The sequence below is a fragment of the Mytilus californianus genome, unplaced genomic scaffold (genome assembly GCF_021869535.1).
Source record: "Mytilus californianus isolate M0D057914Y unplaced genomic scaffold, xbMytCali1.0.p SCAF_3, whole genome shotgun sequence".
NCBI lineage: Eukaryota > Metazoa > Mollusca > Bivalvia > Mytilida > Mytilidae > Mytilus > Mytilus californianus.
The window spans coordinates 77,938,049-77,959,526 of record NW_026262679.1 but is presented as its reverse complement, the minus strand read 5'-3'; the positions used below and the strand labels follow the sequence as shown (position 1 = coordinate 77,959,526).

General features: G+C 31.2%; 1 protein-coding gene across 1 annotated transcript in view; it reads left to right on the top strand.

The window, feature by feature from the left end:
* The window catches only part of LOC127735112 (importin-11-like), a 45,344-nt gene extending 24,643 nt beyond the window's left edge, over positions 1–20,701 (top strand). Inside the window, exons 17-26 of the mRNA XM_052245199.1 lie at positions 502–666; positions 1,313–1,505; positions 2,642–2,721; positions 5,663–5,743; positions 6,858–6,953; positions 8,134–8,247; positions 9,807–9,928; positions 14,311–14,412; positions 18,089–18,191; positions 19,951–20,701. Coding sequence (XP_052101159.1) covers positions 502–666; positions 1,313–1,505; positions 2,642–2,721; positions 5,663–5,743; positions 6,858–6,953; positions 8,134–8,247; positions 9,807–9,928; positions 14,311–14,412; positions 18,089–18,191; positions 19,951–20,115 — 1,221 coding nt within the window. The 3' untranslated portion in view covers positions 20,116–20,701. The remainder of the gene's footprint in view (positions 1–501; positions 667–1,312; positions 1,506–2,641; positions 2,722–5,662; positions 5,744–6,857; positions 6,954–8,133; positions 8,248–9,806; positions 9,929–14,310; positions 14,413–18,088; positions 18,192–19,950) is intronic.
* The last annotated feature ends 777 nt before the right edge of the window (positions 20,702–21,478 follow it).

The following is a 21,478-nucleotide window of genomic DNA, read 5'->3' as shown; positions in this document are numbered from 1 at the left end:
TTCAATAAATATATGTATTAGAACCATTCTTCTTTCTTATTTCAGATAACCTTTTGAAATATTTTTTTGTTAACTTTTTTTTTTAAGTGAAAAAAAAAACAAAAAACACTTCTCATTTTCATTTTTGCATTTTTAGCTTGAGCTTTATTTTGATAATGCTTTTCAAGATATCGGGTGATACTCAACTCCCCACGAAAGAAAAAAAAGGATCTATGAAAATTAGGCAAAAATTTGTATATTATTTTTTTTGTCCTTACTTTTATGTATAAATATCAACATGAAGACAATATAAGAAAATTTTGTGGAAAAATATTGAAAGTAAAATAATAAGCATCTCAATAATGAGGTCAGTTTTCTCAAGTCTTAAGTGTGACAATTATATACAATTTTGGCCGTATGTAAACATAAACTTAATACTCTTACCATATAATAGAAAAACAAAGGATATGGGGTATCCATTCATATGTTCTTTCTTGAGATTAGAATTGAATGTATTTCCAGATGCAAGTTTTACATGTGATATCATTTGTGATTGAGAGAGTTGGACCAAAGATACAACAATATGCCACAGCATTGATCCACTATCTACCAGCTTTGTGGCAAGAGTCAGCCGAACATAATATGTTACGATGTGCTATACTTACTACACTCATTCATCTTGTACAAGTAAGTCTGTAAACAAAATATTGATATTGTAAACCAACTAATTTTTGCAAGCGATTTATATTTGCAATTTTAGCGATTAGAAAAATAACGCAATTTTAATTGTCGTGAATATGTGAAATTTGGATCTTACCTAAATAAATAAATATACAAAGAAATTGAGAAGATCGCGAAAAATAAATGGCTGTAAAGTTGGCTAGAAAGAACTTAATGCTAAATAAAGTATGCACGAAAATAAGTTAGTTAAAAGTATATGTATTATGTATAATGTTATGAAATGAACAATAAGAATGGTTTAATATTGAATCTTGTTGAGAAAATATGAAACTCATCTATTTTGTATATCATACCATATTGGATCAGAGTTGGACATGATATTACCATGACACTGAAACATTTTCAGCAGTTTTTGTCTGTTTTATTAAATTCAGACATAATTGCTAATATACTATTCATTTTGACCTGGAAATATATTTTTTATGAATTTAAATTAAATGAATAATGGTGTTTTCCCCCTTAGATGACAATGTAGATTTCTAGGCGTTAATAATTTATAACAAATAATGGTAAAGTTATTCCTATTTTGCCTTCCATTTTAATGTATAAACCTTTGATATAAATATTTTGAGATTCAAACTATTAATTTCAGGGATTTGGTACCAGTTGTTCATGTATGTTTAATTTCCTGCTGCCTGTGATACAAATGTCTACTGACGTGACACAAGACCAGTATATATATCTTGTAGAAGATGGCGTAGAATTATGGCATGTCACTCTACAGAATACATCAGTTTCTACAGACCATATGCTACAGCTGTTTTCAAATATGACTGGTTTATTAGGTATGGATATGCAAGATGATTGTGGTTATGTTTGATGGCTGTTTAATGTCCAATTTCAAGTTAAACTACATAATCAGGACTAGAACATGTAAATGTGAAGTACATAAAAACCCTGCTTTGTACAAGACTGACACACTGAGCTAGGGTTTTAACATTCTGGTTAACAGGGTAACAGCTTACATGAAGACATGTGCCCTTACCCTGATACAGTATTTTGACTTTGAGAAGGCCAGTCTTTGCTCTTACACCTAAATGCAACATGTTTAACAGAAAAAACTCTTTGGTTTGATCGTGGAGGTCATATTAATGACCTCTTGCTGTCTGAGCTAGCACAAATGGTGGTTTTGATATACTAGAGCAAAATTTACAGAAATGAAAAGTAAAATTTATGAACAGAACTGATTACATCAATAACAGGGACTGTCTTAATCCTTCTGTGAGATGAGAGTTCTTTTTCTCATCATTTAAAGCTCACTTACTACCAGTAACTATGAACAAAGGGAGATGGGGTATACATTTATGAGGCAGCAACCCAATGACAAAAATAACTACAAGACATTTAGAGGGCAAAATTCAGTCTTCAACAATAGACAGAAGTCTTTAATACAATATGTCAAACTCCAAATAATACAGAGGTTTTATTGTACATTTTAAAATGTCCACAAAACAAACATAAATCTATACTTTGTCAGATCCCCTAAAGATTTGGAGACAATATACACTTGTAAGTCAAGATAATGTTTTGTAGCAGTCTCATAAATAACTATCCTGTAAAGAACAGCTTCAATATGAATTAGTTGAGGAATGCTGTTATAATATTATTGTTCTGTAACAATCAACTTTTAGTAGTACCGTCATATCTTCAGCTTTTGATTTTTCAATGGTGAAATGTATGTTGTTGAGGAGAAAATATGAAGCGTATTAACTATCTTAGAAATTGATTAATTATTCTTCTTAAAAATATATAAAGTTTTAGATCTTTACAAGTTCCGTGTCATAAACACATCAAGTAGGGAAACAATAAAAAGAATGTGTATGTTTATATTTTTACAAATTGAATCAAGTGGGATAATATAGGTCAATAACTGCAAATTAATATTATTATCTCCCTTTTACCATTAAACTATTTTTTACAGAACTTGGAACAGAAAATTTACGGATGTGTCTAAAAGTTATAGAAGATTACATCCTGTTATGTCCTGTTGAGTTTATGCAGGTATGTTATTATACAGCCTCTTCTGAAAAGTGGGTATTATGGTTTTTCATTGTCTGTCCCATGTTTCTGTCCGTCCTTGAAACTTAGTTGTATTTTTCTCAGAAACAACAAATCGTATCTTAATGAAATATTGTAGCAAGCTTTTTGTTAGCATGTTATACTGTGTGATTGCATTTTCACATTCATAGTTCATCAACTTCCTATTAACATAATACTGTAAATTCAGAAATTATTGCCTGCATTTATTATTGCGAATTTTGTGCAATGGACTAAAATGCAAGATTAATTATTGCGATTTCAGGAAAATCTTCATACAGTTACACGTATCAGATATAAGAATGCAAATTCTTATTATTGCGATACTCATTCAGTCGAATTATTAGCATTAATAAAAACATCGCAACAATTTCTGAATTTACAGTTTTTATATATTTTTAAACATAATGTCAATGTATGAAATTTTTGTCTCATTTCTTCTTGTAATTTGAAATTGAACTGATATATCCTATGGTGTGGGGTCACATCCATTGCTTATCAACCTGCCAGGGTATGGAATAATTAAAGCTGGGTTATCATTAGTGAGCAGTAGCTCACAGTTTGAAGTCATCTAGGTATATACAATCAAGGGTAGTTCAGTTTGATAACATTTGTTTTAATCAATTTAAACAGTTGTACTTTTATCTAATATTTCAATTTGTAATTCAGTTAAATGCATTTGGTGAACTATAAAGTTTGGAATTTAGATAAATATTCAATTAAATTTTTGGAAAAAGCTAGTCTGCAGAAATATTTATACAAGCTGTTGATTATCTGATACGTTCAACAGTTATTGCTATTAAACTAAATAATCTATAGCTTATGCAATTTTCCCAGCCTACAAAGATGTGTTGTTATTAAAATGTCTTATCTTATACAACCTTTTCATTTAATCTAATGCTTGATATAGGTTTTAAATACTCAGTGAAAAGAAAATGTTAATGTTTTAAAGGTAGATTATAAAATATTTTCTTATTAAAATTACAATATAAATATGTTATTAATCAGTTAAAATTTTATTCTAAATACAAGTCCTCATACAACTTGTAAACTCTTAAATGCCAGAATTTGCAGTGAAACAATTTGGCATCAACATCCTTCACTGCAAACTTAAGATTCATATCATAAGAAGTGGGATTCAATACGTCTCACTCCAAACACTAGATTTTACAGAAAAAACTTTAACTCAATAGGCCTCCAAACACCAGTATAAGTATTGATACAGCTTGGCTTTGGAAGACCTTACTTCAAACACAAAATTTTGCAGTGGTTCAGCTTTGCCTTCATACAGTGAAACATCTTGGCCTTTGGAGGCCTCAATCCAAATACTAGAACTTACAGTAAAATTACTTGAATACACTCAAAATGTGAGGTCATGCAGGGAGACAAATTTGCCTTACTTTAAATACCTGAGCTTATTGTAATACAACTAACTATCTTCCTGAAAAAGGGAAGTTATAGTGAAACCACTCCATAAACAATATAGGACTCACAGTTAAACAAAATTGCCACATTCCAAATACAGTGTCTTGCAAAAGGACAAATTGGCCTTCCATTTATTACTATTCCCTACAATTGTACAACTTTGCCTTACTTTAAATACAAGAAACCCTGATACAACTCTGACTTGCTCTAAATATTCATTCTCACAGCCTTATGATTTGCCTTACTGTTAATATGCTTACTTATTTTAATTAAACTCTGAAAATTTCTGATACCTAGTACCCTAATTCTAGTCAAAAAACATGTGTTGTGCTGTTTTTATACGACAGCAAAAATTCGTACATTGGTATGACGTTGGCGTCGTCGTCGTCGTTGTCCGAAGACACATTGGTTTTCGCACAATAACTTTAGTTTAAGTGAAAGGATCTCTATGAAATTTTACCATAAGGTTCAATACCACAAAAGGAAGGTTGGGATTGATTTTGGGGTTATGGTACCAACAGTTAAGGAATTAGGGGCCAAAAAGGTGCAAAAAATAAGCATTTTTGTAACTTCCAGACAATAACCTGTGTTTAAGTGTATGGATCTCTCTGAAATTATACCACAAGTTTCCATACCACAAAGGGATGGTTAGGATTGGCTTTGAGGGGTTATGGCTCAAACCGTTTAGGAATTAGGGGCAAAAAAGGGGAAAAAACAAGGGTTTCCTGGTTAATGGACAATTTAAAAGCAGTGTAAGGGAGGTAATCAAAAAACAAAATTGTACAATGTTGTACAATGTTGGATTACCTCTCTAACAATTTTTTTTTTTTTTTTGGGGGGGGGGGGGGGGGGGGGGGGTGGGGTCGATATGAACAGCATAGTGTATTTCACAAAAGCAAAAAATTGAATATAAATTCAAATCATATAACCAATTCTAAGTTCTTTGACTACAGTTATTCGGTGTCAGAAACCTATTATGTGTCAAATATTTAATTACAATTCAAATTCAGACCTGTATCAAGTGCGAATATTGTTTCCATTTTCGCCCCAACTGTTCAGGGTTGGACCTCTGCGGTCATATCAAGCTGCGCTCAGCGAAGCATTTTATTGTATCAAATTTCATGAAATAAAGTAATACCAAATAATGATATACATAAAGAGATTGGGTCGATAAATTAATTGATTTTGTATTAAAACATATCCTCCTTCTCTGAGCTCTTAAAAGTAGCTATGGGGTGTTCCAATAAAATGTATATGGTACCCAGAGTAGGCACCCTCCCCCCTTCCCCCCCCCTCCCCCAAAAAAAAAGATCAGATTTCAAATTGCCTTCCTCACAGGTCCCATGTATGTATTTATGGAACAGCCCTTAAGAACCTGATAATTTTTTGTGGGAGAAGTTTTAAATATAATATATTTGTTATGATTGAGGGGTACAAGTGATTATTATATTTATGGCAGTATCAATATCTGTATTTACAGCAGTATTCCAGTGTACTAGTAAACAGTCTGGGTAGTTTAATGACTGATATCAAGACAGAAGCACAAGTATTAGTACTGAGGGTAAGATGAGTTGGTTTTCACACAATTTAAAAGGACGGTGTGATAATGGCCTAATTTGGCCTAACATTTTACCGGTACTTTAATTTTAATTTTTATTTATGATTTATATTGTCAACCAATGGATGTTTTTTGCTGTTTGTTTGTTTGGCCTAATTCTGAACATCTTCCAATCATAAATATTTTTTCTCATCTATTTCATCCTTCAATAAGTCAGTAGGTTTCATATTCATTTGTTAATGGAAATTTCCTAATATTTCATTAATGTTACAGCATTAAACTTTTTTATAACAATTAGTGTCATCTGAAAATCTGTAATTGTTTTGCATCACTTTAAAAATGTCAGTCAAGCAGAATCATCTGTTTTGATAGTTAATTTTCTTTGTAGGCACTTTGCCTGATAATGCTTGATTTAAGTATTCCTTTATTACCATTTACATGGCATGGCTCTATTCCTGAATTAATTAAGGTCAAGAGAACTTTATTTCCATGTGAAGAAGACAGTACATGTATAAGCAAGCTAATGAGAGGGGGTTCTTTAGTTGATGTCTCATTGATGTTTTTAGACATCACATTGATATTCCTGGTTATTTAAGTGATTATGTGATCAGTAGTGGGACAGATTTAGTGTTTTACATGTATGTGATCAGTAATGGGACAGATTTAGAGTTTATGTGATCAGTAGTGGGACAGATTTAGATTTGATGTGATCAGTAGTGGGACAGATTTAGATTTGATGTGATCAGTAGTGGGAAAGATTTAGATTTGATGTGATCAGTAGTGGGACAGATTTAGATTTGATGTGATCAGTAATGGGACAGATTTAGATTTGATGTGATCAGTAGTGGGACAGATTTAGAGTTGATGTGATCAGTAGTGGGACAGATTGAGAGTTGATGTGATCAGTAGTGGGACAGATTTAGAGTTGATGTGATCAGTAATGGGACAGATTGATAGTTGATGTGATCAGTAGTGGGACAGATTTAGAGTTGATGTGATCAGTAGTGGGACAGATTTAGAGTTGATGTGATCAGTAATGGGACAGATTCTTGTAATATCCTATATAAAGGTTGTTGAATTATCTTATATATTGAATATGTTTGTTATTTTATTGAAGGTGATTGAACTTGTGTTGAAAACATTCCCAAAAGAGGCTCCAGAGGCATTCTCTCCATTACTACCAAGTTTTATGAAAGCAGTACTAGAAAATGAGGTAATAAGAACACGAACCTAATTTTACAAATGAACAGAGTACTCTTACTGGGAGAAACAATTATATGTGAATATCAATATCACAACAAATGGTATATTTCACAATGATAATATGTATGTCTATAACAACAGAAAAATTCCTAAACCATTGATTTTTTCATCAACAGTGAACCTACTAAAACAAATTCTTTTATTGTGACAGATTTTACTAGATGCCATGTCACAGAGTACCTTGCATGTACACTTAAACACACCAATAAGATAAAGGTCAAATTTACTTCCTGGTTGAGGAAGTATTTCACACATTGATTTCATTTAATTTATTGCATATTGTAAATATTTATACATTTTATTTAAGATAACTGAATTTCTTTGGTCAAAGTCTATTTACCTGATTAGAAAAAAAAAGTCTTATTTATTTAATACAAAGAATGAACTTGAAAACTTTTTATCAAGATTTTTTTTTATATTAAGAGCATAAGGATTTTGGCATTTATTGATTATATATATATATTATATTGTTTAAATGAAAGGTAAAATTGAAAAGCAAACACTTTTAGTAAGGAATCAAGTTAAATATGTAAACTAAAGCTGAATCTTACGTGTCTATATATTATTCAAGTGTACCATTTTAAAAATATTTTAAAATGTTGTTTAATAGGTCAAGACACATTGTGACATTAATATGATTTTTTTTGCAGAACATTCTTGATTTGAATTTTTTAACTTGTTTAAGTTGTTAATAATATTCAGGATTTGAGTGAACTCACTTCATCAGTAGAAATATCAATAAATAGAATTTAAATACTACATTGTCCTGATAAGCCATTTTTTTTTATAAATCAACAAAAAATCAGAACATAATTGTCCAATTTCAAATAATGATTAATCAATATGTAAAAGATAGCTCAAAATAAAATAAAAAATATTGTTGAAATGGATTTTAATTTTATTATTTTTGTAGATTTGTACATATCAAATTAACTTTTTATGGTTAGCATGTTGAAAATTATTTGACATTTAACAGTAAACTTGTCTTTTTTATAAAAGATTTTACTTGAAAAAAGAGGTTTTTTGAGATATTGCTTTATGTTTTAGTTTTAACAGAATACCATATATTTAAATAATTTCAAGATAACTATTTGACAAACTTTGAACACTACAAGAATTTAATTTTTCAGGAACATCCATTGATTTTGTCTATGTACCTTACACTTCTTGCCAGAATTCTCCTACAGAACCAAGAATTTATGTTTAATTTTTTAAACCAAGTAGCAACAGATTTGAATAAAGATGTAAGTTTTAAGTAAGGGCTGTTCCAAATTTATCAGGTGGGGGGTCAGGAGGCACTCCAATTAATTATTAATTAATTTATTAAATGTGGGTGGTTGAAGAATTATAAGTAAAATGAAAATTCAAGTGTACCATTTCCAACCATGGTTGGGTCTTAAAATGTGCCTCCCATGCCTCCATTGTGCTTTATTCTGGAAAGTCCCTTAACAAAAATTGTATTATGGCTTTCATGAATTTGAACATGGATAACCTTTTGAAATTGACTTACCAATTTACATAATGATTGATTGATTTTAGGGCTGCAGATTGTCCAGTGGCAAATATTATGTGCATATTCAGTATGACTACATGTTAATTAGATATGACTTTCCCTTGATTTATATGGACTGATCAACTGATCAGATTTTTATCCAGTTCAAAAGATAACAGTCACCATAACTGGACACATTATTCTGTCTACAACTCAACCAGTCTTTGATAACTCCAAAATGCAGAATGCTTTTTGGAGAAGCAGCAAATACCAAATTGAAAATCTTGTAATAAAAATAACATTTTTTCAGAAGTGTATCTGAGATTCATTTTTATCTTAGACATGATGAAATATAAGGAGTGTTGTGAAAAAAACTAGCGTGTCTGTGGATTAAGGGGACGACATAGAGGGTGTGAGACCCCCCACCCTTTTACTTAGAGAAAATATAATTTTTTGCATAAAACTGTTAAATAAAATTGGCTATTTCACCCATTCAGGCTAACTTCACCCCTCCCCCTTTCTGGAAACCATGGGTCCGACCTTGTTTGCCTAGAAAATAGGTGGAGGTGTTACATGAAATTAATGATATGAAGGTAAATATGTCACAGCCAGTGGCAAATGTTTCATGAATATTCAAGTCAAGATGATATGTTAATGTGATATGAATATAAATCCTGACTTTGTACTTTGACCTACACACTAACTAGGAATTTTAAAATGCTAGTTCACATGGTACAGTCCCAAGGACGACATGTCACCCACACATTATTCTGACTCCCAAGTATAAAGCTACCAATCCTTGTTATAGCTCCAATTTCTACAGTACTTACTAATAATTGAAGTATGATCAGCAAAGATGCAGCAAATACCAATGTTTAAATCTTTGATTTGACCTAGCTTGATATAATACTTGACATCCTGCACTCAAACAAAAATGCTACAGTGAGGAAGTGTTACAAAAAATAATGTAAATTTATTGAAAATTTAAAATAGGAATAAGGAAGAGCAAAGGTGATTCTCAAACCACAAAAAAATTAGTACAGACATTTTATTTTCAAGATAATTTATTGAAAATTATTACTGAAATATAGTTTATTTTAATCTCTCTATACAAATAAGTTGAATAAAAGTATAAAGCTAACAAATGTCTTGTGGTAGTAGATGAGGAAATTCAATGATGATTTCATATCGTCTATAGATGTTATTTCTCATAAATTTTTCCCCATTATAGGGTATTCTCTCATTAAATATAACTTATAGTATTTTTTCTTTTGTTAAAAATGATTATGATATATTTTTTATTGTTTACAGAGTGAGAGTATTCTAGGAATGTTTTTGGACATATTGTCAGAGAAGATAGATAGTATTACACAACCAGAGAAACGGAAACTGTGTGCTTTATGTGTTACGTCTTTGTTATCGCTTAATTTAAAGTAAGTATCAATATTATAGCCTCTGTTAACTTTATCAACTTAACTTTTATAGATTTTTTGTGTCGTTAGGCTGTTGTCTCCTTGACTTAGACCAAACATTTCATTCATAATGTATTTAAGTGGTGATTTTCTTTTCAAAGTCAGGGCTTACAAGAAAGGATTTAATGAAGCCAGTACTATTTCGAATACCAGTCAAACCTTTTTTTTATTGCACAAGGGAAGACAAGTTTTCTGTTAATTCTGTGTTCCCTTTGAAGATGGAAGCCATATTGTTTTTCTTGTTCTCATGCAATTTTGTTGTTGCCATATCTTTTGTAGCTATTGCCATCACTTGGCATCAGTTGTCGTGCGTCGTGGTCGTAAACTTTTTTTTTTAAATTCTCCTCTGAAACTACTGAACCAATTTCAACCAAACTTGGATGGAATGATACGCATGGTATCTAATATAAAGTTTATGTTTTTTATTCCAGTCAGCCAACAAAAATGGCCACCATGTCTAAGTATAGAAACTGGTAAATAGATAGAAAATTCAAACAGCAAAATTGTTCAGCAAAGTCAGACCTTCAATTAAGTGGGCATGACCAAATTATTGTCAATTGATCCCTTATAGGAGTATAATTGCCTGTGAAAGATAATTTTTACCAATTTTTAAAATTTTTCACAGAAGCTATTAAAGATAGACAGAAACTGCAAAAGCAAAAATGTTCAGGAAAGTGAGAGCTACAGATAAGTCAACATGACAGAAAGTTTCAATTGATCCCTTATAGGAGTTACTGCCCTTGAAAGATAATTTTTTAGTTTCTTCGCAGAAACTATGATAGATAGACAGAAATTTCAAAGCAAAAATGTTCAGCAAAGTAAGAGCTACAAATAAGTCAACTTGACCGAAATTGTCAATTGAACCCTTATAGGAGTTAATGCCCTTGAAAGATAATTTTTACCAATTTTTTTAGTTTTTTGCAGAAACTATGATAGATAGAGAGAAATTTTGTGGGCAAAAAATGTTCAGCAAAGTAAGAGAGTCTCAGAGAGCTACAAATAAGTCAGCATGATCAAAATTGTCAATTGATCCCTTATACGTAGGAGATATTGCCCTTGAAAGATAATTTTTACCAAACTTTAGTTTTTGCAGAAACTGTGATAGATAGAGAGAAACTTTAAACAGTAAAACTGATCAGCAATGCAAGACCTACAAATAAGACAACTTGACTGAAAATGTCAATTGATTCCTTATAGGAGTTATTGCCCTTGAAAGATGATTTTCAGTTTTTTGCCAAAAGTATGATAGATAGAATCTTTAAAAGGCACTTTTAATTTAACACATTAATATACGTTAAAACAGCAAAATAATCATTGATGCAATATCTACACAAAGAGTTCCAGGTGAGCGATTCAGGCTCCCGGGAGCCTTTTATATCTCATGACATAGACATGGCATAAAGGGGTATAATATAAGACAGTTACATAACACCAGGAACTTCATGTGAACATGGCCTTTTGACATATTCTTGCCTAGGTTATAACATTTTTAGCCTTCGAGAATACCCTTTTGATATTAACTGGCTCCTGTATGCATCACCTGGAAGATATGTTGTGTACCATTGAAAATAACTTCTGATTTCGACCTTTGACTTGAAATTCAAAGTGTTTCTGGGACACTTCATTTTCATGTAAAAAATAACTTTTTTTTATCCTTTGACAATGACTTTGGACATTATAAATCTGTGTGTCCCTGGAGGTGAATTCCTCATCCTTTTATATCATATATTGATAAATATCTCAAAATCTGTTCATATCCCTACCCCTTAATGCAATATATTGTGATTTGTTATCAAAAGACTTTTCAAGTGCACCATAGGTTTTTTTCTCAATTTGTCTTGCCCCTTTTCTATAGATCAAGAGAATACTTTTGATTTAGTCCACTTAACACTTCTTCTAGCTTTTAGAGAATTTTTTTCAAAAGAAATATTTCTTGTATTCACTTATCATAAAAGTAATGATAATTTCTGATACATTTTTTGTTTTTTTATCTACATTCTGTGAAGCTTTTATGTTAAGAAAATAAAATTTCTCACATTCATGAAGATATTTGAAATTTCTCTTTGTATTACTTAGGGATAATTATATAAAAAAAAGTTTATAACAAGTATGAAGAAGACAAATTGCAATAACATGATGACAAATATGATCTTTAGACAATCTGTTTGATTGTATAGAAATCCACTGGATTAATTCAACTTCAAAATCAATAGCAATTATTACATCACAGAAAACAGTGATTACTTTCTGTGAAATTTTAAAAGTTTCGTCATTATTGATGAAAAGTTATAATTTAAAATGAGAGCAATGACTTTTAGTTAATGATGAATAATAGTTTCTTAAAAAAACAAAATCAAATGAAATTTTGCCAAAAAGATGTTTGCTCTTTGTATTAAAATACTTGTTAAAATTTTTGATTAGTGAAATAGATAATGTCTGCATGTAAAAGGTCAATAACATAAATTGCATTGTCTGCTATAAGTTCAAATGTGTCACTAGCACTGGAAAATACATGGGAAGTTATTTTAAAAGGGAATGTGTAGCAAAATGTAAAAAAAATAGTGCCTTTTCATGTATAAGAAATAAAACCAATAATACATAGCCCTGTTGTTTTCTAAGCTAAATTCTGCAATTTCAAGCATTCATAGCTATTTTGCCTTTAGTTTAAATAAATTGACAGTCATTTAAGATCAAAACTATACCTTATCCTGGCTTGTGCTTAAAAATTGAACATACCTTTTATTGCATATAAACGTGCACTGGTTTCCAGAAGTTTGGTACATTTAGTACAAAAACCCGGTACTTCTAATCTGATAGATAGGCAAAATATGCCCTTCAATTTCAATTTCATGAAATTTTTATATGTCCGTTTACGGGACGTATTATGGTATACCGTTGACCGTCTGTCCGTCCGTCTGTCCGTCTGTCCGTCCGTCATCAACATGTCGGACATTAATTCAAAAACGCTTTAACCAATATGCATGAAACTTTGGTGAATTGTTTATATCTATTGACGTGAGCTCCCTTTCGTTTTTTATGAATCTTAGATTTACTATTTCTGAGTTTTGGGGTTTTATTCATTAAAAAAGGTGGGATTTTTCAGTTTTCAGACAATAACTCAAAAACAATTTCACCAATTTGCATGAAACTTTTGTGAATTGTTCATATCTATTGACGTGAGCTTTCTTTCGTTTTTTATGAATCTTAGATTTACTATTTCTGAGTTTTGGGGTTTTATTCATTAAAAAAGGCGGGATTTTTCAGTTTTCAGACAATAACTCAAAAACAATTTCACCAATTTGCATGAAACTTTTGTGAATTGTTCATATCTATTGACGTGAGCTCCCTTTAGTTTTTTATAAATTTCGGATTTACCATTTCCGAGTTTTTGGGTTTTATTCATTAAAAAAGGGGGGATTTTCAAGTTTTCAGACAATAACTCAAAAACAATTTCACCAATTTACAAGAAACTTTGGTGAATTGATGATTTCTATCAACATGAGCTCCCTTTTGATTTTTATAAATTTCAGACTATATGTTTCCGATTTATGGGGTTTTATTCATTACAGAAAGGGGGGATTTTCCAGTTTTCGGACAATAACTCAAAAATGCTTTCAGCATTTTTTATGAAACTTTGGTAAATTGTTTATATCCATTTTTGTAAGCTCCCTTTTGATTTTTATAAATTTTCGATTTTACGTTTCCGAGTTATAAGATTTTATTTGTTTATAGTCTGACAACAGATTTACTATGTATTGCGCAACAGCACAGTGTATTGCACAACAGCAAGAAATCTTTCATAAAACCAATTTCAAGTTCTTTGACTACATTTATTCAGAAACCTATAATATATCCAATATTTAATTACAATCCAAATTCAGACCTGTATCAAGCTTGAATATTGTGTCCATTTTTGCCCCAACTGTTCAGGGTTGGACCTCTGCGGGCGTATCCAGCTGCGCTCAGTGAAGCAGTTTATTTTTAATATTCAGAAGAATCTTTCAATAATTACTCTACAGTTATCCCAAGTCCTTTGTTCGATACCAAAATTACCCAAATATATTACTTATTTACAAAGTTACAGCTATGCATCAGAACTGTATTGTTTAAAATACCAGTATGTGCTACTTTTCTTGATCATGCCCAAATTACTAGTTTTATACTATAACTTGATTCAAGTCAGCAAAGTAATGCAATCAGCACTTTTTGTCATGGTTTCAAGCAATTTTCAATACATGCAGATAAAGTCTCTCAGGTCATAAGTCAGGTTTAATTGATTTATAGATGCTCACAAAGAGGAAATTTGACTGCAGTTCCATTACCATATAATTAATATTTTACAGTGTTATTAAAGAAAAGTTTTGTGCAATTATGTGTTTATGTGTGGAAGTATTACATGATGTGACCAGAATTCCTGTGGACGAAGATCCTACAATACAATTAGAGTATGTATTTATTTACAAGGGTCTAGGGGGCTAGGGGGGGGGGGGGGGGGTCATTCATTTCTTTATTCTTTAATTTTTTAGACAAATTTTCTATATTCTTTATCTATTTAAAGATAAGAATGGACAAACAGACAGCAACCTGACCAAAGAGCAGAAAACACCCGAAGGCCCATAATTTTCTATTTTTACCCCCATTCTTCTGTACATAATTTTATTTTTGGGCCTAGTTTTCTCTATTTCTTTTTATTTTTTAAGCCCTCTATACTGCACTTTTTGCCCATTATTCTCTATTTCGTAAACCCTATCCAGACTCTCATTTAGTAATGTAAATTCAAATGTTATTGCGAAAATTTCAACGGGGCTATATATTTTTTGCGCATTTGTGTCTATTGTTCAACAATCACAATAATAAATGCACACAAAGATTTCTGAATTTACAGTATTCTTATACCACACTTTTCTTTCGCCTTGTAAGCAAAGCCATGTTCTTATTCCAATAGAACATTGGGTGCACAAAGTCATGCAGTATGTCACAATTAAAATTACAACATCAGTTGTATTTTGAACAAAACCAAAGAACAAAATGGACATTTTTGTTCATGTTGCTTGCTAGGAAATTAAATAAAATTAATCTGATAGTAAGTTTATGTGTATCTGTTCACTTTTCAAATGTGAAACCATTGTTTTTAATGTTTCATCAAATGAATTTTGCAGCCTTTTGAATGTGTATTATGTCCCCTCCAAAGTACAAAAGTTCTTAATTTTCCTTTTAGAATCGAAATTATTCTTTATATTGACACCAATGTTAAAATGAGCATAGATCGTGGAATGGCATTTGTTGATTAATCAAATGGAAATATATTCTATTTTCAATCATACTGTCGTTTGATGGGGCAATGGTTTTTTATTGCCTCGCCACGAAATGGTCGGGCCATATAGTTTTACCCTTGTCTGTCATTCTGTAAGGAACAATATAAGGACTTCGCATATTGAGCTAATTTTTAGTATGTGAGTACTATGATGAGTTACAGATCAAGTTTACATTTGGTTCCGCTCCACTTATTTTTGCCGAAATTAGGGGCTTAAGAAAATTTCATGAAAATAAAACAGTTTTAGATTTTTTTTCTAAACGCCTTCACATATGTTGAGCTTCAAGCTTTTTTCCCGAGGGGACCATGTGTGTCGTTCCGACACATCTCGTTTTTCTATTTTGTCATACCTTTACAATAAACTCATGAATGGATGTAGTTACCTATCTATTATTCTGGCTCTAGCATCTTTTATGCAAAACAGAGGCTACCATTTACAAGATCCAATATTCATTAAATATCAAACAATGGTTCACTATGAGGTTATGTCCATTATATATTGATGTCACAGAGCGCAGGTGAATGACATCTGCATGTGCTTTCCACTATGGAGTTCAAACCAATATTCTGCAGACTACTTCCTGTGTGATTGATGAGTCATTTCAGGTCAATTACTAGATCTAAACCAATCAGTTACTGTTTCATAATAGGGAACGACCATTTAATTTCAAGGGTGGTTATGGTTTTTTCTTAAAAAAATATTCTGTTCCCCAATTTGATGAAAAAAATATTGTGGTCAAGCAGATGACAAAAAAAAATATTCTGAATCCAGATTTTCCGCTTACCTTATAGTGTTAAATTTTGAAAAAAAATAATTTGATTGATAGCTTCAAAAAAACAAAGTAAAAATTTCTGACTCAGACAAAAAACCATAACCCCGCCCTTGAAGTTAAATGGTTGCTCCCTTACTGTTTGTTTGGTACAGTTGGTTCAAACTGCATGATGGGAAACACCACTGATATCAAAATGCAAGTGAATACTCCTCTTTTGGGTGCTTTTTTTATACAAATGGGAGAATATTTTCTGAAAGATCTGTTTTATTCTCATTTATTTAAATTTTCTTATAATGATTCAGCAACTTTCATTTTAAGTTTTCCTTTATTGAAATCTTCCATCTGAAGAATATACAGGATATTTAGAAAGGGAATGATTTACAAATAAACACTTATCTCAAAGGAAATGAAACCTTTCATTAGAATCAGTTGGTGTTGGTCAGGGTATTTAAATTGTTGGCAGGGGAACTGTTCCTTTGAATATATACAATAGCTAATGTCCTCTGTGGAGATCATTCAATGGGAATTTATTTTTTTTCCTTGAAAAGCCAATCATTTATTGATTCTTTTGCTGTACAAAAAAGATTTAAATCTTAGTGATGAAAATACATGTACCAATTCTGAAGGACACAAATTATCAGAGCAAGAGATAATAATTACAAATTTATGTCAACTTTAGAATACATTTCATTTTATTTGATCAATACATGTATTCTGAATACATGTAGGCGTATTATTTTTTGTGCATATTCTTAACTCATTAACACAATATATCTTCATTAAAAGGAAATATCTGATAAGTTTATTAATTTGGATTTTTTCCCCCAATTCTATGCAGTTGATTGATATTACATGTACATATAGAATAAATTTATGATGACCTTATGATTTTTGCGTCAATTAATTCATTGCCATATTCATGATTTTATAGGTCAAACACGATAAAAAAAAAATCAAGTAGGAACATAACCAAATTTTATGTCAAAAATTCATTTTTTCTCTTCAAATGAGGGTTAGTGAACCCATTCAAAAATAAAACTTTAAATCAAATTATGAGAAAAAGCTGTAGATAATTTATTTTAAATGGTGCATATTTCAAATGAATTATATCAGTTTATTTTGGTTTTATAGTGATAACATTTGAGACTGGTTTAGCGGTGTAGTAAACATCTCCTTCATACTATTAAGTAACCCCCAAACAACAGATGATATTACAGTATCAATGAATAAGTACAACACCAGAGGGAGTTTTGTATTTCATTATTCAGTATTGGTACAAGTATTTTCATCACTAGGAGTTTAATTTTTTGTACAAAAAAATTAATTAATGAATGATTATTTTTTTTCAAGGAGAAATTTATTAAAGTTTTTATTGAATGAACTCCACAGAGGACAATAGCTATTGGATTCATTCAATGGGACAGTTCACCTTCCAAAAATTAAAAATACCCAGCCTGACCTTCATGATAGGTCTTATTTCAACATTTTTTTTTTCATGGGGTTAGTATGTTGATTTACCTTAGTAGGGAAAAAAAGCAGTTTCTGACCTTTTAGATAAAAAAAAAAGCATATTCTCCTTTCTCTAGACAATCAATTTCCATCCACTTTGCAGCAGGGAAATAATTTGTGTTTCAATTTCCATCCACTTTGCAGCAGGGAAATAATTTGTGTTTCAATTTCCATCCACTTTGCAGCAGGGAAATAATTTATGTTTCAATTTCCATCCACTTTGCAGCAGGGAAATAGTTTGACTATACAACTAAACCATGTCATCAGTGTACTAAAGTCTACTTTTAGTAAATCTATTTACTGTGGATTCATTGGTTTTTGTTTGATACCAATTTTCATTGAATTCGTGGATATAGGTAAATAACAGCTTTAAATGTTCAACAATGTTCAATTTATATAAAAGATTGTAAGGAGACTTTTGCAAAATCCAAAATTCTAATATAATACATGTATATATAAATCTTTGTCAATCCACGAAAATTGGTATCCATGAAAATAAATTAATGCATTTTATAACATTTTTAGTTCCCTTGTGATACATGATGATGGTGCAGATGATGATAACGAGTATTATTGTGGAAATGAAGCTACAGATCAGATAACAGAACATGACAGAAGAAAAACTAAGGTAGCTAAAGATACTGAAAGCCAATTTAATGTAGTAACAAACAATGAATAAAAGGATTGAAGAGAAAAATTAAGAGGGGGTAGGAAGGGGTCTTATCCCGAATTCTAGAGAAAATAATGGCTTTTCTGGATACCTGTGAAAATGATGTGTCCATTCCTTCACCACAGTATGATTAAATTTGGCTATTTGGAAACTCCTGCGAATTAAATGGCTCAATCCAGACTTCCTGAAAAAAGGTCATCCAACCCTCAATTAAGGTTAACTGAAAATCAGTTAAAGGAAATAAATGTTTGATGCGTATTAAACAGAACAAAGTATGTTGAAAACAAAGTTTATGTTGAATAAAATAAGTATTTGAAAAAAACAAATGTAGTAGCTTCTCAGATAGCAGAAAATAATGCAAAATGGACAAACAACAGTACACAAAACACAACATAGATTAAATGCTCTGCAGGGCACAGCTTGATACGACCGCAGAGGACGAAACCCTGAACAGTTGGGGCAAGTATGAACACAACATTCAAGCTTGATTCAGCTTTGAATTAGGATTGTGATTAAATAATTGACACAGCATAGGTTTCTTACACAGAATGAATGTGGTTTAAGAACTTAAAAATTTGAAATTGGACATTTACCTTATTATGTTCGAATATCCAAAATATAAATACATGGTTAGATTCAGAATATCAAAGAACCCAAAGAATTCAATTTTTGATGAAATCAAACAAAAGTTTAATTTTAGACCTTATGGACCTCAATGTGGACCAATTTGAAAAGGGGGTCCAAAATCCAAAATCTAAATACATGGTTAGATTCAGCATATCAAAGAAACCAAAGAATTCAATTTTTGTTAATATCAAAGTTTAATTTTTGACCCGATTTGGACCAACTTGAAAACTGGGCCCAAAATCAAAAATGTAAATAGATGCTTAGATTCAGCATATCAAAGAACCCCAAGAATTTAACTTTGTTTAAATCAAACAAAGTTTAATTTTGGACCCTTTGAACCTTAATGTGAACCAATTTGAAAAAGGGTCCCCAGATTAAAAATCCAAATACACAGTAAGATTTTGCATATCAAAGAACCCCCATAATTCAATTTTTGATGAAATCAAAGTTTATTTTTGGACCCCCACCAAAAAATGGGGGTGATCTCATGTGCTTCGGAAGGGTAAGCAGATCCTGCTCCACATGTGGCACTCATGGTGTTGCTCATGTAAATGCAATTATGTTGATAAGTCTAATTCAGTAGGTCACACTAGGGGAAAAGGGGACAGGATTGTAGTATGACAATTGGAACATATCTGTTGTCATCTGAAACAGATATTCCATAACAGTCAACCAACTAGTGATGACATCCATGAAATTTACGAAGGGATGATTTAAGTTTCACCACTTGGAACTCTTGGTTTATAGCTTCAATGTTAGCAGCAACCCTCTATCAAGGAAATCATGATAAGAAATACAAGCCCTGTAATTTATATTTTCACATTTTTCCTACCAATACAATGAGATATGACTTTAATAATAAGCTGGTGGTTTGCTCACAAAACCCTTGAAATTTAGCCTCAAACAATAAAATCCTTAGACACTTTAATCAATGTACATGATGTACTTTTAAAATTACCATTGAAAAGCTATTTTAAAAGTACATTCTTATGTGTAGTCACTAGAGTTACAAATCATTCAATGTCTGAAGAAATCCCTATTGCTAATTTTCAAAGCATGTTTCACAGACTGGTTCACTGTATTTTTTCAGTTATCAAAGAAGGATCCAGTACATACCATCGCTCTGCGAGAATATTTACTCTCTCAACTCAGAGCCTGTCAGCTATTACATGGACAAAGTGTTTTTAATGAAATGATGGATTCAGTCGACTCAGAAATTGTTCACCAACTACAAGAATTTACTCATAAGAAATAATGTATTATCAAGGATGATAGTTAAGCATGTGGACTTTGCTGTATTTATTAGAACCATTAAAATATACCATGTTCTTTCATAAAATAGCTAAGATCCTATTTCTGTAGAATGACACCACTCAACCTCTTAAGGACAACATTTGGATAATACCAGAAAGTTTAAAAAAAAAAAAGACTGTTTTCATTAACCAGACAGCTGTTATGGGTTTAATTAGTTCAAACTGAAGAACTGTTCATGTCGGTACAACAATACATGTCATGTGAAGCATAGATCTGCCTGCTATTTCAGTCACGTAGATGGTATTACCTATAAAATTTATGGGGTAACAAATGCATTGAAACAACTCCTAATAATAGCAAATACATGTAATTTTCAAGTTATCAATGTAAAATCATTAAAACATCAATGAATTGTGTCATAGTTTAAATTTACACTCATCTTAAGTATTTAACTAGGACTTCAAAGCTTAAATGTGTTGACTTGTCATCGCCAAGCTTTGTTTGCTCAATATTGTACCAGCTGTTTACCGAATCAAATACATGTGTATTGGTGCAAGTTATATGAAATAAAGTATTAAAACAAACTGCTTAATATTTTGTTGTCTACTTCAATATTGAATCTTGTTAAATTGTTTTGTATGGAAATGATAGAAGTGTGCCTTGACTGGGAGTTTATCACTGTTTCCTGTAGAACACAATCAAAAATTTAAACAAATTACTGTACAATTTGTATCATAAAAGCAAATTTTTCAGTTGGTGAGAAATTTTAGATTATTGTTCAGGCTAGGGTCACAATAAAGTTGCTCGAGTTGCAATACAGTTATCAGTATCCAATTAGGTCTGACATATAATGTTGCTAATGCTAGGGTTACAATAAATTTATCAGTATCCCGTTAGGTCTGAAATCTAATATTGCTCAGGTTAGGGTTACAATAAAGTTACCAGTGTCCCATTAGGTCTGAAATCTAATGCCTGTATGATAATGACATATAGATAAATACTACACTAATTTAGCTAATGTATAGCAGTACTGTTTCATAAAGAGTTGATTGGTAATTTTTTTATTATGCCCCCGACGTAGCGGAGGGGGCATTAAGTTTTACCCTTGTCCGTCTGTATGTACGTACGTCCGTACGTCCCAAAATTGGTTTCCTTTCTCTAACTTGAGTTTGCCTCAACCAAATGTTATAAAACTTATACACAATGCTTATTACAACAAAATACAGATCAAGTTTGAATTTTGGTAGTATCATTGTAACCGTTCTAGAGTTATGCCCCTTTATAAATGGAAAAATTGCAAAATTTTTAGTTTCCGTTCTCTAACTTAAGTTTGCTTTAACCAAATGTTATGAAACTTATACACA